Source organism: Scophthalmus maximus, chromosome 13 (genome assembly GCF_022379125.1).
Source record: "Scophthalmus maximus strain ysfricsl-2021 chromosome 13, ASM2237912v1, whole genome shotgun sequence".
In the NCBI taxonomy this organism is placed as follows: domain Eukaryota; kingdom Metazoa; phylum Chordata; class Actinopteri; order Pleuronectiformes; family Scophthalmidae; genus Scophthalmus; species Scophthalmus maximus.
Genome location: NC_061527.1, coordinates 19,119,566 through 19,146,401, shown reverse-complemented (window position 1 = coordinate 19,146,401; position 26,836 = coordinate 19,119,566). Strand labels below are relative to the sequence as shown.

The 26,836-nt window shown below is 43.1% G+C and overlaps 4 protein-coding genes across 12 annotated transcripts in view; 1 reads left to right on the top strand and 3 right to left on the bottom strand.

Moving 5' to 3' along the window:
• The window catches only part of fryl (furry homolog, like), a 60,152-nt gene extending 59,351 nt beyond the window's left edge, over window positions 1-801 (bottom strand). For 2 of the 3 annotated variants that reach the window (XM_035646801.2, XM_035646800.2), the window contains exon 1: window positions 649-801. The gene's annotated coding sequence lies outside the window, so the exon portion shown is untranslated. The remainder of the gene's footprint in view (window positions 1-648) is intronic. The other variant, XM_035646805.2, reaches the window with a different exon arrangement.
• A 1,328-nt stretch (window positions 802-2,129) lies between these two features.
• ociad2 (OCIA domain containing 2) lies at window positions 2,130-5,952 on the bottom strand. The gene is made up of 6 exons (XM_035646837.2): window positions 5,202-5,952; window positions 4,966-5,050; window positions 3,691-3,744; window positions 3,557-3,604; window positions 3,302-3,446; window positions 2,130-2,862 (listed from the first exon to the last, which is right to left on the bottom strand). The coding sequence occupies exons 1-6, from the start codon at window positions 5,292-5,294 to the stop codon at window positions 2,793-2,795; spliced, it is 495 nt and encodes a 164-aa protein (XP_035502730.2). The 5' UTR covers window positions 5,295-5,952; the 3' UTR covers window positions 2,130-2,792.
• A 1,754-nt stretch (window positions 5,953-7,706) lies between these two features.
• Window positions 7,707-13,913, top strand: dcun1d4 (DCN1, defective in cullin neddylation 1, domain containing 4 (S. cerevisiae)). Of its 7 annotated transcripts, none has more exons than XM_035646831.2 (11): window positions 7,707-7,793; window positions 9,152-9,222; window positions 9,350-9,389; window positions 9,637-9,724; window positions 9,863-9,951; window positions 10,074-10,144; window positions 10,535-10,626; window positions 10,753-10,861; window positions 11,266-11,370; window positions 11,539-11,641; window positions 11,752-13,913. In XM_035646831.2, the coding sequence occupies exons 1-11, from the start codon at window positions 7,775-7,777 to the stop codon at window positions 11,805-11,807; spliced, it is 843 nt and encodes a 280-aa protein (XP_035502724.1). In that variant the 5' UTR covers window positions 7,707-7,774; the 3' UTR covers window positions 11,808-13,913. The 7 variants fall into 7 exon arrangements, with proteins under 7 accessions (XP_035502724.1, XP_035502728.1, XP_035502726.1 ...); XM_047336608.1 differs by lacking the exon at window positions 7,707-7,793 and adding an exon at window positions 7,800-8,792; XM_035646833.2 differs by lacking the exon at window positions 9,152-9,222 and having other exon boundaries at window positions 7,734-7,793.
• Window positions 13,914-14,046: 133 nt separating this feature from the next.
• LOC118317811 lies at window positions 14,047-26,643 on the bottom strand. Its single transcript, XM_035646812.2, has 5 exons — window positions 26,569-26,643; window positions 25,861-26,307; window positions 23,501-23,670; window positions 22,911-23,244; window positions 14,047-22,822 (listed from the first exon to the last, which is right to left on the bottom strand). Exons 2-5 carry the CDS (start codon window positions 26,294-26,296, stop codon window positions 14,655-14,657), a joined length of 9,108 nt encoding a protein of 3,035 aa, XP_035502705.2. The 5' UTR covers window positions 26,297-26,307; window positions 26,569-26,643; the 3' UTR covers window positions 14,047-14,654.
• Between the last annotated feature and the right edge of the window lie 193 nt (window positions 26,644-26,836).

The window sequence follows — 26,836 nt, the reverse complement described above, 5'->3', positions numbered from 1 at the left end:
GCGAATAACGCAGATGTACCTGTCGGCGGGCTCACCTTCCCAGATCCGGTTGGCTACATGAACCCCGGGTTACCCGGGGTGACTCGGTGCGTGCGTGCTGCGGTTTAAACACTTCAGAGAGTTGGTGCTGGACATTTCTTTTGTATGTCACGGACGTTGTCCCCCAAAACACAAAACTGTGACCTAAACAGAGAAGTGGCAACGATCGCAAAAATAAAAACTGGCTAATGAACAGAAGGGCAGCGTTCGTGGAAGGCTAGCGACTAGCCCGGTGTTGGTGTTGCATTGGACGAAGTGCTAACGTTGAGCAGCCGGCTAAGCTAGCTAGCTAGCTGGCCGCAGCGGCGACTTGATTTAGTCGAGCGGCCAGTTGTCAACTGTGTGTGGACGTCCCCAGCCCAGCTCGCCGCGGGACTGCGACGGAAACTAGTTGCGGTGCAGCGAGGCGACCGACTCGCACGAGCGGAGGAGCCCAACTCCTTGTTTTAGCACGCTGCGGTCCCGGACCCACAGTTGGAAAGCTAACGTTTAACCCCCGGCGGCGAAGTTAATCACGGAACTTGCCGTGAGCCAATGTGTTAACCGCATTCGTCAGCATCGGCCGTGTCCGCAAATTACTTCATTATTCGTTCGGCCGGCGTTACTCACAACTTTGGTCTCCTCTCCCCTCACTTGAGCTAGGTAGCTAGCTTGCAGACGGTTTTTTTCGTCGCTGAACAAGCTCCTCCGTCCCGGCCCTCCTCCATCGGAAGGATTTGCGTAGTGGTGTGATTTTTTTTTTTCCCCCTGTCTGTTTCGGCTCCCCTGTCAGAACAGACGGCAGCCTTGTTTGTCCCGCCTCCCCTCCCTTGTGATTGGCTGGTGACGGTATACGCCTACACGAAAATACGCCTTTCTTATTTCACCAAATACGTGGCAATCTCAGGAAAACGACCTGTTGATTGGATGACGTCTCGGGGTGACATTCACACGGGTCCGCTTAGTATGACAACCGGCGTACACCCGAAAGATGCAACGGGTGGGCGGGTACTCGAAGGAGAGGAATTGCAGTGGATGAATGCGGCCTATGGTCCAAAGATGCCTTTAGAAGCACGTGTACAAAGTTTTGAGCGTACATAACAACTAAAAAGTAATTTTATTTAAGCTAAAATTGTTTAAGCACAATTAATAAACAGTTGTTTTTTTAAATCCACACAGTGATGAAGAACATAACTCTCAAATTGACTATTATCTACGCTGCAATCGTAAAAAGTTATCTTTTTCTAAGGGAAAAGTCTACATGCATTCCCTACTGATGAAAAATGATAGGTCAATTACAGAACAATTTTCCTAACTCTAGCAAATGAGACTACTCTTATCAATTCGATCAATTTAAACAGACTAAAACAGAAAATCTCACTTGTTTCTGTCGCATTCAAAGGGGTTTACCACACTATGGGCTGCTAAACTGAGTTAGATCTTCTGGCCAAAGTCTAAATGCCATTTTAAAGAAATCTGTGCCATATTAGAGCAAACCAAAAATATGTAGACTTCCAAAAAAGTCAATTAAAAAACTTGTGTTCAACCTCTGAATACTCCCACCAAAATTATGCAAAAGCAACATTTCTTACCAACCATCAGCACTCAGATCCACATGGCTGTATATGGAATGACCATGGTCCCACATAATTGCTTCACAAGTGAGTGATGGTCCGTGTGTTTCATATGATTTGATTAGGAAGAAAAATTACCACTAAATACGAAAAAAAACATACCTAGTATCAATTGTATACATCCACATCAACAGAAAACCTACCCCCTTAAGATCAGTTCACATTGACTATTAGTTTCTCAATAAGACCTATAAACCGTTGTCAAAGCATTTATTTATAGGAGGATGAGCTGCTGTGATCTTAGCATCAGAGTGACGCACCTTTGTCCAGTTCTCAGGTCAATGTCACTGTGATTATCTGTGTGCCTAACGTCAACCCACCTCAAAGGATTGATGTTAAAGTACCTCAACTATTTATCAAGCTTCAAAATTCATTTCTGATCTGCATCTGTGCTATTAAATGAAAAAAAAATGGGATTAGTTTGCTTAATGTGCAAAAAGTGGAAACAAAACGTGGTGACGTAGCATTGAGTCTCTGTATTTTGTGTCCAGCATGCTGTTTATTTGTTTATTTAGTCAAGATAAGCAAATATGAGCATATATGCAATGGTTACAATTATTTTTTAAAACTGCACTGGTTGCATTGGTTCCTTGCATGATGTTATTTGTTAAAACTGCGACAATGAGCAAAACAGTTTCATATTTTAGATAATCACCAAATAGAACGCATTGCACAAAGATAAACGATTGGAAGGACAGTAGCGCCATCTAGTGGCACTGTGTGCATAGTTTGACATGAACAAATAGCAGGTACAGTATTAGGGCAATATCAGAACATATGAAAGGAGGCTTCATACAAATCACATTGGGTATTTATAACCTGCCATGCTCACAGCCAGCCCAGTGTTTGAGTCGGAAAAATGAAACGGAAAACATGAACAGTGCATTCAGGTAATTTTAACATCCATGTGTCAATATACAGAACTCAACAATTGAAACAGAGAGCAGCACTAATTAACACTGTAATATGTATCACTTTTATTCTAACTTGACAGATTTGTTATCACTTTACAATTTGCTATTTAACATGTTTGTGAGTACTTGTAGTAGATTTGTAGTAGTTGGTCAATGGTTAAATTCCAACCTCAGATTGGTTTGCACTGTGTTTTCATTGTTCTGTAAAGAGATGATTCATTGACTTTCAACTTTTCACTTCCAGTGGTGCAGCTTGAGCCGTTTTCTTACACTCTTCACACACATGGTGGCCGGATCTGTTGGGATAACATTTTGGTCAGTGACACAATATATATATATTTTTTTAAGATTGCAAAGATGATGAAAAGTGGAAAAACCAATTCAATGGGAGGCTACTGTGTGGCATTTTCTAAAGCATTTTTATTGATCAGAACTGTTGCAGAACAAATCTGAAAGAATTATTATTTGAGTGGCTAGTGGTGTAACACCCCAAATCCTCTCTTCATTTGTTTGCTGGTGTAAAGGATAATCCTTTTAATAATTTATAAATTCAACATTCATCAAATGTAAAAAAGAAAAGAAAAAGGTCATAGTCCAGTCATATGTTAAAAGTTATGTTTCCTCTAATTACTGACCTTGCTCTTAACACAATCTGTACATTTTATTAATCATTGCGACTGCATCACATTTCTAGAAGATAAACTTCTGCGTTGATAGTTAACGTGTTTCCCCCACCTGTGTCCACGACCAGATTTACTGAAAGGTCCTGAAAAACCTCCCTGAGACCAGGGTCCAAATCCTGACCCATCCGCCTGGAACTTGCTTCGACAAGTTCCAACATAAGATGCTGTACCCACTGCGTAACCAAGGATCCCAGCAACTGAAACGAACAAAAGAAAAAAGATTTTTAAAAAGGCCCAAAATTATCGAGGAATTGTTAAAAGCATTGCTATTGATAAACTGAAGTTCCATATTCTGTATGGTACACACCTGCTAGTTTTGGAAAGGGACCAAGTCGCTTCGATGACTTCCAGATGCCTGCATGGAAATTAAAATTGCAATCATTACAAAATGATTGGTTTACATGTAACTATGATACTGTATGATAGAAGTCAGTGCTTTACCATTGTAGATCAGACCACCAGTGACAGCCATGCTGCCCAGAGAGAAGGGGAGAGCTAAATACAGAAATAAAACATGGTCAGAAATGACAAGGGTCTCAAGTTGATTAAAACCATGCAATAACAGACATGTGAAGACATACTGTACTGTATGAGAATCAATAATCAGGTTGGATTCATTACATTCTCCATACTCAACAGATTGTAATTGAGTTATGGCTAAACCTCGCCAGGTTGGAAGTTTATTGGCCAATATTAACATTTTTGTCTTGTCCAGTGGTGATCTGCTAAAACTTTTGTAGCAATCGTTAAGTTAAGCAGAAGATGTGAAAAACCTCCATTATGGCAAACTTTAATGGTCCAAGAGGCTTTTTTTGAGCTGTTAAGGAGAAGTTGGCCTATAGCGGCTGTCTGGCTTCAGTTTTCAATCACAGTTTGAAACAAAACCATTTTGTTCGATATAGGTTTTAAAACCACCGTGGAGTTCAGTGAAGAGTACCGCCCTTCCAAAATCGCCATTGGGCCTCAGTTGCAGCGCCATCATCTGGCCGATTACGGCCACGCTTCTTAAAAAAGTGTCAACCAATTTCCAGTTATTGGGCCAAGTGTCCAGCTCATTCCAGCTCAAAGTAAATTTGAACAGATTCAATGATGAAAACAACAAAAATTACACAAAGGCAACAGGTGTTTTCAGTATTTTCCCGGCTGATCAAACACTGATGTCGACTCCCTTGGAAAGACACAATCACTCCATTGATTGAATCCGCCTTGTTTGCCTCGTGCAGAGTTCAATCTGATTGTACTTTCCCCCGCATATCCCTGAATTTTTTTGCTATACAGATAATTTCTAAAGGGTTTAGTAAAGTGCCTGGAGTTGAGAGACTTCAGGACACTCTCCGCATCGCTCCACCTCAACAAGATCCAATTCACTGAACTCAATACAAAGGACTCAAAAGAGGCACAGGAAACAAGACTCGGTGTTTCAACATACTGTAGGAGTGAACTTTAAAGCGAGGTGACTAACAGGATTCAGAGTGAATTCCACTAAGAAAAATGTAAACACATGGCGACAAGTGAATAGGGCGTGGATAGATGAGCCCTGCCCCACTATGTCTACTAGAAAAGACTGGTGGAACATACACAAAGCCCGCCATGCAGTGTGGCCTCACAACTTAGGACATCTGACAGGGGTGTTGACCGCCGTAGTTGCTACTTGGTAAGAAGTAAATTACTAACAAAGTATGTGCGTCTTCTGAACGTCTACAAGAGAAAACTTACCTCTGTACCAGAAGCTTTCCTCATGGCATTCTTTCCAAATCTTCCTCACATCATCTCTGTGAATGTGACGATCACCCAGTGGGCACTGCGCGAACACACACGACAGGTCAGGCAATTTCCTTTGTACAACACATTTCACAGTAGCAGTTCAAATTGCTTTACAAAAATAGTCCAAAATAAATGGCGTTCATCGGCCACAGTACATCATCGTATACAAATCACTTGTTTCCCCTCACCTTCCGCTGCTCTTTCACTGCGGCTGGATTAGTACCAACAGCTGCTGCGTCCTCTGTCTTCACTATAGTTTGTCCAGTTGTTTCAGAACTCATGATGCAGGAGTTGACGGCAAATCTCTTCTGGATCCGAACTGTGCAACTTTCTCGGGCAAGTACTTCCCCCCCGTCACAGCCTCAACTAGCAGTAATTGCTCCTCCCTGAATGATATCTTTTCTTTTAAACTCCGCCCCACTTAAAGAAAAAAGCTAAACATACAAGAGGCCCTGTCCTCAAGAAGGCTGTTTCAACATGAAACAAATTAGGCACTGGGTAAAAATAAGTGTTAATGTATGGTATTGGGCAGGAAAAAATTGCTGGTGTCTCTCTGGTTTGAAAGAATAGTCCAATAACGGTCATACCAAAGAAAATTTAAAGAAAGGTGGTGACATGAAGTCCTGCAGTTCCAGTTAAGGCTCACCTCTGTACATCTACAGTATCTGCCCCCTCCGAGCGAGACACACCTTTATTTCGATTACTCCTCTCTTTTATGCTGCTGTTGGGAAGAATTGGTGGTAATCATTTACATGAGAAAACCAAGCACGGCGATCATACTGTAGGTACGGAAAAATAGATAAGATCAAATAAATAGGAATAAGCAGTATAAATAAAAGCCGGTGTAAACCAATTCAGTCAAAGAATGGTTCTTTTACCATTGATAGAAATGCAGTGATTTCAGATTCACTGTCTTGCTCAAAGACATTTGAAGAGAAATGCTGAGGCAGAAACTCCTCATCAGTTTCACAGTTGAATATTGAATGAAAACTATTTTCATATTCTTGTTTAACAACTCACAACGATCAAAGAATTAGCCAGTGAAGTAAAAGCATTGTGCAATACAGTAAACACAGATTCAAAAGGCCTCTTGAAATATGATTAGTAACAATTTTGTCAGACGATCACCATACTGTTCGAGAGCCATGACCCCAGTACACACTACACATAAATACCAGTGTTTATGCAGCAAGTATTTTATATCAATATTGTTTTTAAATGTGATCTATTGTGTGTAATGTGTTCTTTTTAACTATATTATTCTAAATGTTACGCACCAACCAGGAGTGGCACTCTTTATTCCGTTGTAATATGTTCAATTCAATGACATTAAAGGATATCTATTCTATAAAATAAACATTTACGGCTTCAAGTAAAAGCATTTTTTTTTTATATATAAGTAAAAGAACAAAAAAAAACCAGCAACATAACATTCAACTATCCAATGAAGAATGACCCTGTTCAATATTGTTGAACATGAATTATGAGGAGTATATGAGGAGTTGAAACTATTAGTTTATTATAGTATATAAGTATTATATACTTTGATATTGCTTTTAGCAATGAAAAGTGCTCTATGAATGACATTTATTATTACTATTATTATTATTATCATCATTATTATTATTATTATTATTGTGAATGAAATATTTAATGACTTGGTAATATGGTTTTATCAGATCAAAGCAGTGGAGTGAGAAGCACAATATTCCCCTGGCTGTGATGATGTAATGGAGCACAAGTATAGATTATTAATAGCAAACACCTCAAAATTGTACACACGTGCAGTAGTTGAGACTGTAAATCACTGCAGGCCCGTGCAGGTACCGACAGGTACAGCAGAAGAAATGGTGATGGTCAAGTGAGGAGCCACAGACGACTGTGGTCATCTCAGTCACTGCAGTGGACTATTGGAGGCAATATGAATTCACTGAAAATGGTGGAATTCATGGGACTGGTATTGATAACAGGCCGGTACAGGGTGATACCGACTTTCAATCACACGCTCAGTTGCTTTTGTTAGTCAACTGAAGACCTGTTAACAGTGCCATTGAATTCATCTCGGTGATGATGATTATTTCAGTAAAAGGCAACTTGCTGATACAGCGGCGTTGTCGTATTTTACGGTATACGTTCGTTTTGCTTCAGGAGCAGGTATTCCAGTCACCTGACAAAAACGGTGCTCACGGTTGCTAAACTTGGTACTGTTAACATTCTGACTCAGGACCTCTGGAAGAACCCCGGACTTCTACCGCCCTCTACCAGACCGGTGACACGGACACTCGGCGTTGTCGGCCTCGTCAATTCCCCACACCATCGTGAAAAGAGACACAACTCACACCGCCAGCCACCGCCGCCGTCGCCCGCATGGTTGACATCGAACGAACCCCAGCGACGGCTTCACTGGGAGGTCAACTTATGACCAAATTGACCAATCAGATTCCATCGTGGGCTGGCTTCAGGCTTGCACGAGGAAATTCTGATGACTGACGTGCTCATGAAAACCATCGGACCAATGAGCGGCAACGGCAGCGCAGCCTGTTTGGGAACTCTGACCAAACACATCCACGCATGGGAGGGGTCGATTTATTGCCCCGCCTGCTCGTGACATGGCACCTGCAGTAACCAATCCACAGCTGACAAAGGCGGAGCCTTAACATGCTCGGGTTCAATCATCGTCCGCGGGCGTGGTTTACGTCGACAAGGCCCGCCTATTGGCCGGTCTGCGGACTTCCCACAGACAGTTGTATGTTTCATAAAAATGCACTCTGATGCGGCAAGTAAGTAGTAACGTCGTAGAGGCTTTCCGTCGCGAATATAGCACCCGTGACGGACGTTGCAGAGGTTGTCGGAGAGGAGCAGAACAGTCGCTCGGTGTTTCTACACCTACTTTTAGCCCGTGGTCCAGCAGCCTCTGATGGGAGCCAATGAATTCCGTGCTATTCGCTGGTTTCTTTGTATTTGCCAGTGCTGTCCCGGCGACAACAAAGGGAGGATAGCCGGTGTCATGTCAGTTGTTTTGGACATGCAAGTGTGTTACTTTAGCCACGACTGTTATCCGGAAGTTATATTTTGTGCAGCGTTGAGTGTCGCTCAGTTGAAAGCCGCCGACATTAGTTAAATCGGGAAGGGTTTTCGATGCTAATCGGAGCGTTGTGATCTCCACATGCCTCGTTTCTGGGGCTCCACTGTGCGTTTCGAGGCGAACTTGGCACCGTTGCAAATGGGTCATTCCCCCGGCCAGCTGCGGACTATTGCTGAGAATGAAAATTGTGACGCAGTTGTGTAAAACATCTTTCTCTGCCCGCCGCAGCAGTGCTCGGGGGCTTCGCGGCACCCACCCACCCGGGCCGCCGCGAAACGCCTGCGCGAGCCTTGTGTGCACGCGTCGCGCATCATGTCGACATTTTTTAAAACAACGTAAAATGCATTTCAGTCACTCGGGGTAAATGTTGGGGGGGTTAGATGGGTTCTGAAAGAAATAGTTGTTTTGCCAAGGCCCTGGGAATTGTAGTTCAGTCTCCCGACCCGGGCGCGGGGTTCCGGCGGCCTCTATAGCGGAAGTGGACTACAACTCCCATAATGCCCCGCTCTCCAGATACTTTGTAAACTCTGTGCAAGTTGCGCGTCTGCACTGCTATTTTAGGTGTGCAGCTAGCGCTATGTGCTCGGCCGTGCGCTGGTCCGCCTGCTCGTGGCCTCTCTGGAAATAAACGAAACGCCTCGGCGGTCGATGACAGCGTCTGCACGGCAATGCACGGATGACGTGTGGCAACAAGGTAGCACGCACGACCAGACGTTTTGGAGTTTGCATGTCTTTCGAGTGATCCAGGGAGTCGCTCCCTCATTCGTGTCAGATACCCCCCCCCCCCCCCCCCCCCCTGCCCAGCCCCCCCCAATGTTTTCCATGAAACCGTTTAACTTGAAATCAGATCATCCAAAAGTCATTTTTAGACACCCTGATTTGAGCTGATCAAAACATGGTCTGGTTCGAACCACAGGTTCTCGTTGGGTTGTCACCTTCTTGTACCCTTGTGCTTGTAGCAAGCCTGCAAGTTCGATCGGGGGCAGGGAGGTGACGTGTTGTTCTGTAGTTTGAGACACTTGACGTCACATCTCTATTCTCTGTGGAAAATAGATTTTCAGCTGAATTCCCACTTGAGTACACTGGCCAGCCTCCATAAGATCCACCACACCTTGCACAGGCTGGTAAATACACATCAGCAGCTTGTATATTTATATTTGTGTGTGTGTGTGTGCGCGTGCGTGCGTATCTTGAGAGTGTTCTCGTGTCCTGCTGTCAAGCATGTGGCGTTTTTCATGTGTGTTTTGGTAGAACCTGACAGAAGACGTTGGACAGGATAGCCACCCCTCAGGTGAGACGTCAGCCGCTTCCCGTGTGTGTGTGTGTTTGCTAGTCAACTCAAAGCACTGTCACCGCTCGCATTACTAGAATAGTCCCGCATTGACACCACTGCCAGAACGGCGTGCCATTCCCAATTGGACCGGCCGGCTCTTTGAGAGAGCACGTGAATGTTATGTGAGAGAAAAAAACGTGCCTCGTCGGTGTGTTGCTTGTAAATCGCCGCCTTGTCTTTACGTCGTCCATTTCCCTTTCCCCAGCCTGTTGCCCCAGAGCCATGCCTCCTAGGAAAAAGAGGAGACCCTCGGCTGGAGATGACATGTCAGCCAAGAAGAGTCGGCAGGACAGGTGAGACATCCCCTTGATCGAAAGATTCAAGGAACGGCGACCAGCTTCAGGAGCATACTTGCCCCCTGTAAAGGTCTGCGATGTGCTCGGAGCGCTGCTGCAGCGTTCGAGACTAAAAACTGTCTGTTACCCGCGCAGTGTCTTCAGAAAACACGAAACGACACAGATCCGCGAGGAGGAGACGTTCTCCAGTAAAAGATGCTTGGAGTGGTTCTATGAATATGCAGGTGAGGTATTGTGTTTTAAACGGCTCGCCTTCTTGGGTTTTTATTCACATGTAGCCACTTTTTTTAGCCCCGCGCATGAAATTGATGCCACATTTGGCTTCACACTTGTCTGTCTGAGACAGGCTGTGACGACGTGGTGGGTCCGGAGGGCATGGAGAAGTTCTGTGAGGACATCGGAGTGGAACCAGAGAATGTGAGTAGGTTGTTATTTTTTCTTTTTTTGCATTCTGGATATTCAGACTTGTCTTGCAGTGTGGTTCCATCTGTATGGTCTCAGTTTTCTTGCCTCTCGCTCTCTGTTTTTCTGGCTGCCACTCAGTCTGAGACACCATTTTGGCTTTCCTAACTCGATGGGCATTTCTCATGTTTTTTTGAGTCGTGATGAATTAGATATTGGTAGAAATGGTCAGCCCTACTTTTTCTGCAGTGTCTTCCTTTATGTCAAAGGTTGTTTAGTTCGGTTGTTTTTTCTCTGTTTGATTTGTAACTGCTTTGTCAGTTCAGTAGTTGGATATTTTCGGATTGGCGGGTCTATCTCTTCAATGACATCTGAAGCTACAGCGGTTGTTGTTTCCGTGTTCAGGTGGTGATGCTGGTTCTTGCTTGGAAGCTGGATGCCCAGAGTATGGGATATTTCACTCTCCAGGAGTGGCTGAGAGGCATGGGCTCACTACAGTATGTCACTTAACCTACTTTTTGTCCTTTATCATGATGTTTTCCCCATCTCTGGTAATGATTTTCAAAAGTACCCCTCAGTGTAGTGTGTGTGTGTGTGTCTAAGCTCTTTTCTGCTGTTTTCAGGTGCGACTCCACAGAAAGGCTGAGGAACTCACTCGAATACCTGCGATCTGTCCTAAACGACAGCACCAGTTTTAAGCTCATTTATAGATATGCCTTTGATTTTGCTCGGGTGAGTCAAGCAAACCTCGTTTTCTACGAGGAAGCTCGTACACACAACATCCCTAAAAAAACAAGTCCACTTCAGTTAAATCGTGAAATCCCTGTATTATTTTTGCTAAGTACACCTGATTAAAATTCATGTTAAGTCTTTATCAAGCCAGCGTTCAGACCAACCTTGATATTATGGGTCGGTCAAAATCATTTTTCATTTTGACTCAGAGTGGAAACACTCTTATCAAGTGTGTAGGCTATTTACATAATCAGACTTTTCAGCCATGCATGATTTTAAATAAAGCAAGTCACCCTGGTTAAAGAACTCTGACTGTAATGCTTATGATGTGTCTAACCTGCTTAAACTGTAGGTGACATTTTGCATTGATTTCATGGAACCATGATTGTTTTTTGATTGGACAGGAAAAGGATCAGAGGAGTTTGGACTTGAACACAGCCAAGTGTATGCTGGGGCTTCTTCTGGGGAAGATGTGGCCTCTGTTTCCCGTCTTCAATCAATTTCTAGAGGTACGCGTCACGTTCAGACATTGTCCCCACAACATTTCACCAGATTAAAAATACTCCCATACTGTAGTCATATATATACAGTTGTGTGAAGTCCAGTTTGACCTTATGCAGGGTTGTTGTAACTAACAGGCCATGTTAATGTTAAGGTATTCATTTGTTTTCCCTCAGCAATCCAAGTACAAGGTCATCAACAAAGACCAATGGTGCAATGTTTTAGAGTTCAGCAGGACAATCAACCTGGACCTCAGTAACTACGATGAGGATGGTGCCTGTGAGTGAGCACAGATCTACACAGAAATGTGACAACAGAGGCTCATGTGCATGTTTAGCAAATAACTTTTTGTCTAATCTATTATAATCTCTGTCTCATCCTTTTATCAGGGCCTGTTTTGTTGGATGAGTTTGTGGAATGGTACAAGGAAAGACAAATGTCATAGTCCCTGAGCCAAACGGAAAATGGAAGAAATACAACTGTGACAACAACGACTATGAGAATCAACAACCAATAAGTAAACAATACAAAAATGGTCTAGGGTAGGGGCGATGGCTTTGCAGCCTGGGTGCATGCTGCCCAGAGTGCGGATGCAGAAGGCTGTAATTGTGGAGTTATGTGTCCTACCCAAGTTGCATAGTGGGAAAGCTTGAAGCAATCCCCGGTGGCATTGCTCTCTCTCTCACTGTGACATGTCATATTTTGCCGTCTGTGTTAGGATAACATGGTATCATACATGGATGATGAAAGCAAAATGGAATTGCACGGGAGAACCTCTCCTCGCCACAGCACAGAGCAACCAACACCGGTGACCCTTCATGCGTTGTGTCTGAGTCTTAAATGGGGTCACTTTGATCCGGGCACATTTAAATATTATGTATCTGTGCAATGAACTTGAACGTAAGCTTTTTCTTTTTCCCTCTGGACAGATGGCACTAACTATTGTTTGTCATATTTCGACTTTGATGGGAGTACTTTAAGAAGCACACTGTGTCAAAGGGTTGATTGCAGGTTTCTGATGCCTGTGCTGTTTACTGTTGATTTGTGCCAGTGATCTTTTTTTTTTTTTTCTCCCATTCTCTAGTTTTTGTTCCATCCCACTGTTTTACTCCAGCTAATGGTAACAGGTTGCTAACCCCCCTGCAAAGGCTTCAGACCTCTTAACACCAAACAAATCAGCATTGCTGCTTACTAACTCTTATTACAGTACAGCGGTGAGCCACTAGTGCTCTGATCAGCATTTATTGGTCTGATGACCAATTCATGTATCTACGTTGTGTAGGTAAGAGTATTATTGTGCCTCAAACCATGAAAGTCACTTTGTGTGTCCGACACACGTACCAACGAACCCAAATGCACAGAACACACACACACACGCACACATGCACACACACACACACACACACACACACACAAATGCTCATGCACACACAGACACACTTGAGTGGTCAGGGATTATTTCAGGATTATTTCAGACTGTTTGGGCTGTGTTATAGATTGACATAGATATAGTTGGTGTCCATTATGTCTTCATGTGCTATTTGTTTTGTCTTCCTTAGTCCACTGATAGTTTCAGGTCTCCTCTTACCTGTAAGCATCTCTCAACACTGACAGTGTTTTTATAACTACAGTGGAAAGCCAGTGACCCTCTCAGGACGAGGTCCCTTAGGCTTGAGTAGTACGGTAGGTTTGCTGAAAGCATCGCTTTGTACCACCCGTACAATCTAATCGAAAAACAATGGACACTGACAGTTGGGAGCTGTGTGATGATGCAAACGCTCTTCTTTCGCCTAGTATAATGTTCTTGTAACACATGTATAAATTTCTGTCTTTGGCTGTTGTGTGATGCTGAATCGTCAGAAGACTTAATATTTGCATGCATGCTCGGACCGAGCCTTTTGTGAATGGATGAGATTTTTTGAAAACATTTTTCAAATGCGATTTTTGTTTTGTACAGGAATTTGTGCAGATGTTTTGTGTTTAATTTGATATTCACGACCATGTTGTCTTAATTCTGATGAACAACATGGTCGTGGCTATGCGAAGACCTGGAACAAACCTGTAACCTCACGGTGGAACAGGAGTTCCCTCCTGCATATTCCCCATCAAATGCATCCTCACACATGCTGCACAGCTTCAGGTGGCTGCAGCCAGTACACAGGATCTAATTTTATTTATTGAAAGTGCATAACATGTTCTGCAACTTTTGCACCACACGTTCACAATACACATACGGTATGCTTCGAAATCTGATGTGAAGATTTTGTACATCAGCTCCCCTGTCAACGAAAATCACTGCAGCTAAGACTGAAAGCCTCTATTTTCATTACAATACATCAACCATCAGCATAAGGTGTCAGATCAAGGTAGTTGTTGAATTTCCAAATACTGTGTAGAGACCAGTGTTAAAGAGTTTTCTCCCATGACAATGCAGGAGGATGAACAGCCTTGTCCCAACTGTATATATGTATGTAAACTATGTAAGTGTCTATATGTCCGTTTTCACTATAACCTATGTCTATATACATAAATAAAATGGTTTATTAACTTACTGGCTTATATTTATACTTTAATTAATAGTTTGCACAAAAAAAAAACAAAGAACCTCCTACTGTTGTCATTATTGAGGTGAACGTATAGCTAGAAATCAACACTCCACATTGCAGTGTTCAGACACGTTTTCATTAGGGTCTTTTAAAAGTTTATTAATAATACAGGACCATTACGACTATATGGATTCTCATTGCAAAATGGATTACAGGCAGACACCATGATTAATGGTTTAAAAAACAGGTATTTACAGAAATAAGGCGTAGCAAAAAGATTATCGTGCCTCCATCTACTGTGCTCAACAACAGTGCCTCACATTTTTTACTATTTACATTTCATTTTACTAAAATCATAATCTACTTTAAGACAAAACAACAATGCTGATTGTTTGCTCATTTTAGCAGTGTTGAGAGTGCAGTGATCTGAGGAGTCAAAGTATAGTGCCAGGGTTTGTGATGTGAAGGAAGTGTCCGATTCCTCTGCAATGTTGCAGAACGGATTTGGTTCTGCTCTTAGTGTGAGCCCAACTGCATCATTCGGTGGCGGTGGTGAGGGAATAGGTGGAGCCTTCTGTGGTGCTTCAGTATCTCTAGTAATGCCTTGTGTGGCAGGGGATAACATACAGCAAATCTGCAGCTGTTGATGGTTATGTTAGTGGCTGTTTGTCCAGGGTTGTGACCTATGACAATTAAAACTGGTGTCACCTTGTGGACCATGGTCAAGTACTGTAGGAGGAGATGCTCTAAACAGCATCTATATCTTTATCTTCTGTGTCCCACTGAAGTGTCTTTGATGACATGGTTTTTAAAGCACCGAGGCCTTTCTTTCCAAACCTGTCCGCAGACAGAGACCTAAAAATCTCATTTGTGCTGCCACTTGTGTTGTCAAACTTGTCAAAAGCTCTGCTTGATGCAGGAGAAACCCTACTGGCAATAGGATATGAATATGCATGCATTAGTGCCACATCTGCTCTCCCTCTGTCTTGTTTTAATTTATCGTCACTTTTCATTCTTGAGGAGACAGCGGGGCTTGGTTCTGCTTCTGCAGGGGAAGCCTGCACAACAGTCTCCAGTCTCCTCGGACCGGACATGGGAAAGTCTGACAGATGACGTCCGATGCCAGTCCACCTTATTTCGGGTGGCACTTCCTCATCTATAGTGTGCTGTGGCTCAATCCTTTTCTTTACTATGTCATCACTGGGAACTGTCCATGGGGAAGGAGATGCATTTCTGTCACCCACACTATGGGATAACCCTTGTGCAGCAGTAAACATTTCAGCACGGTCTGTTGTTGGACTGGGGGAGAGAGAATTACCAAGTGTCAATGGACCTTTTAGAATTGAACGTTTATAAGTGATTTGAAAGTCATAATCTGTCATTCCTGACATATTTGATGCTTCTCTGCTTTGATATCCTGTGTATCCTATCACTTCATTTCCACTCTCGCTGCAGGAGGTTGAGGAATAATTTGGCTCTGGTGATGGTGCCTTGATATCCAGACGTCTTTTAATGCGTGGAACACCAAAATTCAGGTTAGGAACTCTGTAGTCTGTCGTCTCATCTTCCCTGTTGCTCTTGGAGGAGAATTCTCTTTGTAATGGAGCTCTGATATCCAAAGCCCTCTTGACATATGGGATATTTGTGAGAGTCCGATGAGGTCGCATTGAGTCAGACCTTTGTTCCTCCTCTGATGTTGTGCTGTTGAGCTCTACCCCAGCCTTCCTCTCCACCTCCTCAGTTTCACTGTCGGACTCATCCAGTCTGACATCAACGGCACGGGCTACAAACCAAGATGTGTCATTCTGTGGTGCTGCTCCGTCTTGGACAACACTCTGCTGAGATGTTTCTCTCCATCTGTTACCTGCAGATTCTGTGGATACACCTTCACTCTCACTGCTGGAGGAAGATTCAGGCAGTTGATGTAATGGTGGCGAAGCAGGAGCCTTTTCACTGACCCTGATATCCAGATACTTCCTGACATATGGGGTACCAAAACCAGTTATTTTGGGGGGGCTATAGTCTTCCTGGTCTCGACTTTTCAGTGTGGGAGGAAGATTCACTGGTTTATTTTCAAGGGTCAGAGATGAATCTGTGTGTATTTCTTGCATCCCATCTCCCCTTCTTGTTAGTCTTGTCCTGCTGCATTTATTACCAGTCCAACTTTCACCACTCCAAGAGGAGGGGGAGTCAGGTGAAGGTGATGTGAGCAAATTTGGGGGTACATGTGTATTCGATGTGATTTCAAGATGCTTTCTGAAGCGTGAGATACCAAGATTCATGGTGGCCCACCGTGACTGAAGTTCTGGATTTATCTCTGGTGTTGTGCTGATGTTGTAATTTGTTTGTTTTCCCCCCCGGTCATCTGAAATAACTGTATACTTTTCTAATTTGATATTGTGGTCTGTCTTGGGATAGGGAGAAATGTTTATCACTGGGGTTTTTGGAGACCTTATTAACTCCTTTTCCACAGCCTTTGATATGGCAGATACTCCCATTCCTACTTCAACATTGAGGTCTCTGTTCTCACCTTCACTCTCACGTTTGGAAGAGTTTGATCCAGACTGTTGATAGTCTTCAGATATGCTGTCAAGGACAAGATCTGGCTGTGCTGAAGGTGCTTTGATATCCAGACGTCTGCTGATGTTTGGGATACCCAGATTCAGCTTATGCATCATAGTCCACTGCTCATGAGTTGTGACCCCTACACCACCTTTCACAGATAGGTCTGTAGTCCAGCTGTCACTCTTGTTACTGCTGGAAGATGACTCAGTTGAAGGTGAGTATGTCTTAATATCCAGGCGCCTTTTGACCATAGGGACACTGCTGAGACCTAGTTCAGGCCATCTTGGATCTGGATTTATTGATGAGTTGCTTATATCATCTTGCTCATCTGAGCTGTTTCCTGAGTAACAGGAATTTAGTTTTACCACACCAGGCCTCTGCTTCTTTGTGTGGTCTGTTGCTTTATCTTTACTTTCACTACTAGAAAAGGAATCCAGGTTCAGTGATGGTGCTTTGATATCTAGACACCTCTTGATGGCAGGAATATTTTCGAGATCTAGGGCAGGCCACTTTGCATCTGGATCATGAAGGTTTGTTTGAGATTTTTGCAATGGAAGCTTTGCATTGCTCACCGTCCCAGGCCTGATTGCTTGATGTGTTGTCTCATCTTCTCTGTCACTACTAGAAGACGAATCAGGAGGGGGTGATGGTGCTTTGATATCTAGACGCCCCTTGATGTGTGGAATATGTTCAAGATTTAGGACAGGCCACTCTGCATCTGGATCATGACGTTCTGTTTGAGATTTTTGCAATGGAAACTTTTCAATGTCCACCGTCCTGTCTGTATGATGTGTTGTTTCATCCTCACTGTCACTACTAGGAGACGAGTCAGGAGGGGGTGATGGTGCTTTGATATCCAGACGCCTCTTGATGTGAGGAATATGTTCAAGATCTAGGGCAGGCCATCTTGTTCCTGAATCATGACTTGCGGTTTGAGATTCCTTTAATAGAAGCCCTGAAATGTGCTTCTCCTTGGGACCTGTTGTTTTATCCTGACTATCACTACTAGAAGATGAATCAGGAGGGGGTGATGGTGCCTTGATATCTAGACGCCTCTTGATGTGTGGAATGTGTTCAAGATTCAGGACAGGCCACTTTGCATCTGGATCATGATGTGTTGTTTGAGATTTTTGCAATGGAAACTTTGCAATGTCCACTATCCCAGGTCTGTCTGTATGATGTGTTGTTTCATCCTCACTGTCACTACTAGAAGATGAATCAGGAGGGGGTGACGGTGCTTTGATATCTAGACGCCTCTTGATGTGTGGAATGTGTTCAAGATTCAGCACAGGCCACTTTGCATCTGGATCATGATGTGTTGTTTGAGATTTTTGCAATGGAAACTTTTCAATGTCCACCGTCCCAGGCCTGTCTGTATGATGTGTTGTTTCATCCTCACTGTCACTACTAGGAGACGAGTCAGGAGGGGGTGATGGTGCTTTGATATCCAGACGCCTCTTGATGTGAGGAATATGTTCAAGATCTAGGGCAGGCAATCTTGTTCCTGAATCATGACTTGCGGTTTGAGATTCCTTTAATAGAAGCCCTGAAATGTGCTTCTCCTTGTGACCTGTTGTTTTATCCTGACTATCACTACTAGAAGATGAATCAGGAGGGGGTGATGGTGCTTTGATATCCAGACGCCTCTTGATGTGAGGAATATGTTCAAGATCTAGGGCAGGCCATCTTGTTCCTGAATCATGACTTGCGGTTTGAGATTCCTTTAATAGAAGCCCTGAAATGTGCTTCTCCTTGTGACCTGTTGTTTTATCCTGACTATCACTACTAGAAGATGAATCAGGAGGGGGTGATGGTGCTTTGATATCCAGACGCCTCTTGATGTGTGGAATATGTTCAAGATTCAGGACAGGCCACTTTGCATCTGGATCATGATGTGTTGTTTGAGATTTTTGCAATGGAAACTTTGCAATGTCCACCATCCCAGGTCTGTCTGTATGATGTGTTGTTTCATCCTCACTGTCACTACTAGAAGATGAATCAGGAGGGGGTGACGGTGCTTTGATATCTAGACGCCTCTTGATGTGTGGAATGTGTTCAAGATTCAGCACAGGCCACTTTGCATCTGGATCATGATGTGTTGTTTGAGATTTTTGCAATGGAAACTTTTCAATGTCCACCGTCCCAGGCCTGTCTGTATGATGTGTTGTTTCATCCTCACTGTCACTACTGGGAGACGAGTCAGGAGGGGGTGATGGTGCTTTGATATCCAGACGCCTCTTGATGTGAGGAATATGTTCAAGATCTAGGGCAGGCAATCTTGTTCCTGAATCATGACTTGCGGTTTGAGATTCCTTTAATAGAAGCCCTGAAATGTGCTTCTCCTTGTGACCTGTTGTTTTATCCTGACTATCACTACTAGAAGATGAATCAGGAGGGGGTGATGGTGCTTTGATATCCAGACGCCTCTTGATGTGAGGAATATGTTCAAGATCTAGGGCAGGCCATCTTGTTCCTGAATCATGACTTGCGGTTTGAGATTCCTTTAATAGAAGCCCTGAAATGTGCTTCTCCTTGTGACCTGTTGTTTTATCCTGACTATCACTACTAGAAGATGAATCAGGAGGGGGTGATGGTGCTTTGATATCCAGACGCCTCTTGATGTGTGGAATATGTTCAAGATTTAGGACAGGCCACTTTGCATCTGGATCATGATGTGTTGTTTGAGATTTTTGCAATGGAAACTTTGCAATGTCCACCATCCCAGGTCTGTCTGTATGATGTGTTGTTTCATCCTCACTGTCACTACTAGAAGATGAATCAGGAGGGGGTGACGGTGCTTTGATATCTAAACGCCTCTTGATGTCTGGAATGTGCTCAAGATTCAGGACAGGCCACTTTGCATCTGGATCATGATGTGTTGTTTGAGATTTTTGCAATGGGAACTTTTCAATGTCCACTGTCCCAGGTCTGTCTGTATGATGTGTTGTTTCATCCTCACTGTCACTACTAGGAGACGAGTCAGGAGGGGGTGACAGTGCTTTGATATCCAGATGCCTCTTGATGTGAGGAATATGTTCAAGATCTAGGGCAGGCCACTTTGCATCTGGATCATGATGTGTTGTTTGAGATTTTTGCAATGGAAACTTTGCAATGTCCACCATCCCAGGCCTGTCTGTATGATGTGTTGTTTCATCCTCACTGTCACTACAAGAAGCTGAATCTGGAGGGGGTGATGGTGCTTTAATATCCAGACACCTCTTGATGTGAGGAATGTGTTCAAGATTTAGGGCAGGCCACTTTGCATCTGGATCATGATGTGTTGTTTGAGATTTTTGCAATGGAAGCTTTGCAATGTCCACCATCCCAGGTCTGTCTGTATGATGTGTTGTTTCATCCTCACTGTCACTACTAGAAGATGAATCAGGAGGGGGTGACGGTGCTTTGATATCTAGACGCCTCTTGATGTGTGGAATGTGTTCAAGATTCAGGACAGGCCACTTTGCATCTGGATCATGATGTGTTGTTTGAGATTTTTGCAATGGAAACTTTTCAATGTCCACTGTCCCAGGTCTGTCTGTATGATGTGTTGTTTCATCCTCACTGTCACTACTAGGAGACGAGTCAGGAGGGGGTGACAGTGCTTTGATATCCAGACGCCTCTTGATGTGAGGAATATGTTCAAGATCTAGGGCAGGCCATCTTGTGCCTGAATCATGACTTGCGATTTGAGATTCTTTTAATAGAAGCCCCGAAATGTGCTTCTCCTTGGGACCTGTTGTTTTATCCTGACTATCACTACTAGAAGATGAATCAGGAGGGGGTGATGGTGCTTTGATATCAAGACGCCTCTTGATGTGAGGAATGTGTTCAAGATTCAGGACAGGCCACTTTGCATCTGGATCATGATGTGTTGTTTGAGATTTTTGCAATGGAAACTTTGCAATGTCCACCATCCCAGGTCTGCCTGTATGATGTGTTGTTTCATCCTCACTGTCACGACTAGAAGATGAATCAGGAGGGGATAACGGTGCTTTGATATCTAGATGCCTCTTGATGTGAGGAATGTGTTCAAGATTTAGGGCAGGCCACTTTGCATCTGGATCATGATGTGTTGTTTGAGATTTTTGCAATGGAAACTTTTCAATGTCCACGTTCCCAGGTCTGTCTATATGATGTGTTGTTTCATCCTCACTGTCTCTACTAGGAGACGAGTCAGTAGGGGGTGATGGTGCTTTGATATCCAGACGCCTCTTGATGTGTGGATGTTGAAGATCTAGGGCAGGCCACTTTGCATCTGGATCGTGACTTGTTTCAGATTTTTGCAATGGAAATTTAGAAATGTCCGCTGTCCCAGGCCTGTCTGCATGATGTGTTGTTTCATTCTTACTGTCACTACTAGAAGACGAATTGGAGTCCATTGATGTTGATCTGATATCTAGACGGCTCTTGCTGTGTGGAATATGTTCAAGATCTAGGGCAGGCCATCTTGTGTCTGAGTCATGACTTGCTGTTTGAGATTCTTGAAACTGAAGCCTTGTCATATGCATCTCTCCTTGCTTCTGCCTCTGCATGTGGTCCATAATTCGATCTGCACTCTCATCACTAGAAGATGAATCATTAGGCATTGATGGTGCTTTGATATCTAGATGCCTCTTGATGGGAGTAATATGTCTTTCCTCATATCCTAAAGACTGATACTCTTCAGATATAAGCACTGACATGTATATATCTCCATGTTCTTGCTTCTTTGTATGTTTTGTTGTTTCATCCTTTATTTCATCACTAGAAGAAGAACCAGAAGCTGGGAATGGGGCAATGATGTCCAAATTGTTCTTTATTTGACTTACTCTACCCAAACTGACACCACGGCACTTTGTCCGTGGCATGGGTTTAATTTTCTCTCTGGTATCCCTCTCTGCTGTAACGCTCCTGCTGCTTAGTTTGTTATATTCATTAATTGATTTTTCCTGTCCCTTTCCTTTTTTTGTTTTTTGTTTTATTGTGTACTGCATTTGCTCACTATCACTGTCAGTGGATTGTGAGGAAAAGGTTTGCTCTGGTCTCTCTGCAGTCCTTTGTGTGTCATCATGCTTAAGACAAGTGTTGGTGACCTCAGATTTATTGTGGTTCTTTTCTGTATCTTCTTCCTCCTCCTCGTCTTGGTTCACATTATATTGTGTAGGCTCATCCTCACTGAGATATGAGCCGCAGCTGGACACATCATCCCGGTCTGAAGGGGGTAACTCAATCTGTTTTGAATCATTAAAAGAACTAAACGCAATGCTGGACCTTGCTGATGTGCTCCGAGCAGAATCACTAAATTCAAATTGTTCCTCATCCCCCTGAGACAGATCAAACTCTGTTGGAATGGGATTATTTGTATGTGGTGCCCAATCTGCAGAGGTCTCAGAAGAAAATCCAGGATTTTCAGCACTGCCCACGAGGGAAATTGGGGGCACCTCTGGACTTTTAGATGTTGAAAAAACAGGTCTCTGATGTACAGACTCCTCTGCCAGCTGCAGATACTTGGGTGTTGTGAGGTCTCCCTGGGTCATTTGATCCTTTTTAAATTCTCGGTCAGATAGTGAGGAATCTGAGCATGAAGACAAGCTTCTTCTGTCCTCTCGCTCAGCAGGGTCTGAGATGTGTTCAACCTCCACCGTGTGTGTGCATCTTGCATCGATGCCTGAGAGGTCTCTTCCATGTCTCTGGTTATCCTCTGGTCTTGAGCTGTTTTCACTTCTTGAATCCCCGGCAGTATGCTCATCCTCCTCAGTCCTGGATACTTCACATTCAATCACTGCATCATTAGTGATGCTTTCCTGATTGCTACTGGCTACGGTATTCAAATATTCTACATTAATATCCTCTCTAAAGTTCACAGCGCCAAATTTGACTCTCCTTTCCCTGTGAGTTACTCTCTCCTCTGGTTCCTCACCATTGGAGTAGGCCTCATTCTCATATTGTCTTTCTTCTGCAGATGAGTTGGTTGCAGTAGAGCTTTTACTGTTTGTGGTCTTTATACAATGAACATCAATAAAAGGTCTTGCTAAGACCCCAAGGATAAAGGCTATCAGAAACGTGAATAAAACTGACAGACACACAGCCAGAGCCAAGTCAGACTTTGTCACTCTCTGATTCCTTCCTTGACCTATCCTATTTGGGGTGTCCTGTGGGATTACTTGTCGACTGGTTCTGGGCAAACTTCTAGTTTTTCTTCTTGCACGTCCTATTCTACTGATTTGGAGGTTAAAAACAGAAACTACTTCATGTTCTTCAGACATGCACACATATAGTCCTGTGTCCCTCTCCGTGACATCACTGATGAACAGAGAAGCCTGAGGTTCGCTCACAGATGCTTGACCACTGGGCGTCCACCACAAGGAGTCTACAGAGAAGACAGCATTGACATGTAGTCAGGTTTACCAATGTTATCACATATGCATTTATCAATTTCACACTTTTGACTGTGATACCTTGTTTAGAGCAAGACAGAAGTATCCCAGAGCCGCTATAAACGGTCACATCTCGATGGAGCTCTGGACTGTTTTCCGTGCCAAAACAGTTTAGGTCATCCTCCTCCAACTGAAGCAGGTCTTTGCCTGAGAGCGTAGTTGGGAATGCACACACCATGCCCCAGGCCTGCAGGCCGATGCTGCTGTCATAGGTCATACGCCTTGCTAGACTGCGCACGCTGCAGTCACACTGCCACCTGTTCCCAGCCAGCCTAACATTCGACCCAATGTTACGCAGGGAGAGGTATGTCAGAGGATGGAGGCTGGTCAACATGTTGAAGCTCAGATCTAGCACCTTTTACGGGGTAGACAAAATAAACATATGGCAAACATATGGCATAATTTGTTTGCTTAAACAAACAATACATGTAAGCTACATAGATTTTAAAATACAGAATACTTCTCAAGGTTACCCATGAACAAAGAGTTTGGCTTCACATCACAGTTGGAAATACTGAATATTTTGTGCATTTTTCCAATAAGTTTGATTGTGAAGGAATATATAAGCTACATTTTATACATAAATGTGTAAACAGCAAAATCCCTCTTACCCTGAGCTGGTCTAATTCCTGGAACATCTGTGGATGGAGACTTGTGATGAGGTTATGTTGTAGGTGCAGCTCTTTAAGCTGTCGCAGGTGGCTCAGATCTCCTGGACTTAGAGTTGAGATCCTGTTGAAGGAGAGCTGCAGAACCCATAAGGATGCACTTCCTTCCAGCCCTGGATGACAGAATATAATGGATGTAATTACAACTCAACAATGACCACGGCAGGTCATGGAATGTATCATACGATACAAGGTTTTCAGTGATAGCAGTTCGGTTTATTGGTTGTCCTCCTAGCCCTGGGCTGCTCTGTGCTTTACATTGTTTGCTGTGATTTATTTTTTGGTATTATATAACAAAAGTTTGAACTACTGCACTGTTTTCAATGCTGAGATTAAATAATGCAAACTACAGGCCTCTGTGTGTGGAGAGTGAGTCTGCTGGGCTGAAGTAAGGCACTGTGAGTCTGTGCTTCATTAGAGAGGCACCGAGGGCTCTGTGAGCTGAATACCAAACAGGAGAGAAGTCTATGACTGTCAACACAGCTCCTGCTAAGTAAATGGGCTGTCCACACATGCCTTTAAGAGAACCATAGTGAATACATTTCTTTGAAACACACTCTGTTGTTGAACCGGGCAGAAGGCATTCCATTAAATAACATGATGCAGGGGGAAACTTAACTGTTGCATTGAATGCTTACCCCCTTTTCTTTAAACCACTGGAATGTCAATAAAAACTGTGACTGCCTGACAGCTGTACAGTTTCATTATCATGGGAGGTTTAATCATTTCTGAGTAGAGCAAAGTACTAAAGATAAGGGATATCAACAAGAGGGTTTATTTTAATGTGAAAATAAACTGTCACAGTAATGCACACAGCTCACACATGTATTCTTCTATAATGAACAAATCATTAGACCTCGGACTATGCACATTAACATTTTTAGCCAGAATTTGGTAAACATAATGGTTGTGGGGTGGACCTATCTATAGTTCCTGTTATGTACATTCCTCATTGACATTCCAGAGGGCAATTAAAGTTGTACATTATGTATGTTGCACAACTTCATTATCAGACATACCATTTTTATGACCTGCACAGAAAAATGTTGACAAAAGAAACGGAACATTCACGTGAAGTGTATGGGATCAAATTGTATCGGCCAGTGATTGCAAACCTGTCGGTCCAGACCCCTCTCGTGGGTCACAGGATGAAAAATGGAAAAGGAAAGAAACCGAAATCGTTCTGCCACATAAAGTTCAATTCAATTTACTTTGCCTTATTAAAAAAAATTGGAAAGTTTTAACTCTTCAGCTTTTGAAGTTTTATTCAGATGAAACTGGATCTGAAAAGTTTAGACGCAAAAACTCTTATTCATCAACTGTGTATGTCACTCTCGTCTACCTCCTGATTACATTGCATTAGAGATACTACAGTACGCGCATATCGTGAGTACACAACCAGACAATAAACATTTATTAAAAACTATTTAGCCTTTGGTCATATTGGGTGTGGTCTACAAGTCATTATAAGATAATACTCACTGTCCCTTGTTCCTGCATATATCTGTTTTTGATTCTATGTATGTAAATGGTTCATGTAAAAGATTATTTATGTATGTATGTATGTATGTATAACTTATTATAAAATGTAGTAGTATATTTGTTTTAGACAATAATTTGTGTTGTCAACAGTGGAAAGCAAATTAGTACATTTACATTGAAGTAGACTTTTTGCTTGAGTATGTCCATTCAAAACTTCAAAACTGACCCTGCACTGAATTGCTTAGGGAAATATTGTGGGTTTTATCTTCTATCTGTTAAAGAGCAATAGTTCATTTTCAAATTCAGAATGTACATGCAAAATATGTGATCAGTTTATCAATAGGGTGCTTTGTTATAGATGACAAGTCGTCCCACCTGCACCAACACTCATGTCCCGGTTACATGTAAACACACCAGTTTTGATAGCTCAGGTTCCTTTTTTCTTCAAATACTCTAGTTCTTTTACTTAACACAAAATGTGTTTTTATAATGTGTTATAGCTACTTTTACTTTTATAAAGAATCTGAACATGTTCATAACTGGTTGACAAGGACAGTCCAAGTTTGATCTGATGAAAATTGATCACTGACAAAGTTGCTTAAATAATGATGATTATTGAGTGGATACGCTAAACTGAATATATGCATAACAACTGATATGAAACTGAATAAACATATGTCATGATTTATTGGCCCACCTACAAGCAGTGTATAGATTTAGTTAACACATTTTCTGTGCTCTGCTCACTGGGAGCAATGGTCATGCTGTTCACATCTTGTGACAGTGGTTTAAATACGGGTGTATGACTGTATCAGACTAACCCTCTGGGAGTTGCACCAGCTGATTTCTCTCAACAGATAGCAGCTGCAGGGTGGGGGCCCAAGATACACATCTGCGTCTGCTCCGTGGTCCCAGGCGACGTGGATGTCTGCCGCCGACGGACCGTTCTCCCAGGTCTATGTCAATGCAGAGAGACAGGTGTGTGACAGAGTTGTTTCCCAGCCATATATTCCTGAGGTTCCGATGTGGCCGGGGGAGTGTAACAGAACCAAGGAGATTGTGAGACAAGTCCAGCTCGGTGACGGAGTCGTGGATGTGCTGCGGCACGAGGGAGAGGCCAGAGGACGAACAGTTCAACAGGGGAGCTCTCTGACAGGTGCACGACTCCGGACAGGCCGGTGGGGGAGAGGAGCAGTGGATCCCAGGGGAGACCAGGAGCAGCACGGCAACCAAGAAAGGCCCCTGTGCCCCTGCCATTGCTACCTGTCCTGCAAGTACACAAAGATCATGAATGACAGTTAATAGGATTGTCTACAGAGTAAAGAAAGATCTTTTGTTCCCATTTGGATGTATTTGTATGAAAGACAGACCTAATTAAAATCATTTAATACAATGTGAAATGACCAAAACTCTAATTATAACAAAATTTGTAAAAAAAAAATTAAAAAATGTTTAAAAACAATTACGTCATACAAAACATACATTAATACTAGCAAAAAATCCTCAGACTCACCTGTGCGTTCACTCACCAAGCTGACAGGGAAACTTGTGACTCTTTTCAAACCCAGAGAGCCTCCGGTGCCTTAACGTTGGGTGTCTCCAGTGCTTTCTGATCAAAGTCTGAAGTATATTTTGCAGCGTCGAGCTTTACATGCACCTGCCAAGAGGTGCCATTCTGTGATTCATTCAATCATTTACACGTCTGGTTAATGTCTTACTGTCATTGTTTTCCTCTTTCTGTATGACAGATCCTGAACATTTATGATGGAGAGAGCCGTGCCCCTGCCGCACTTTCTA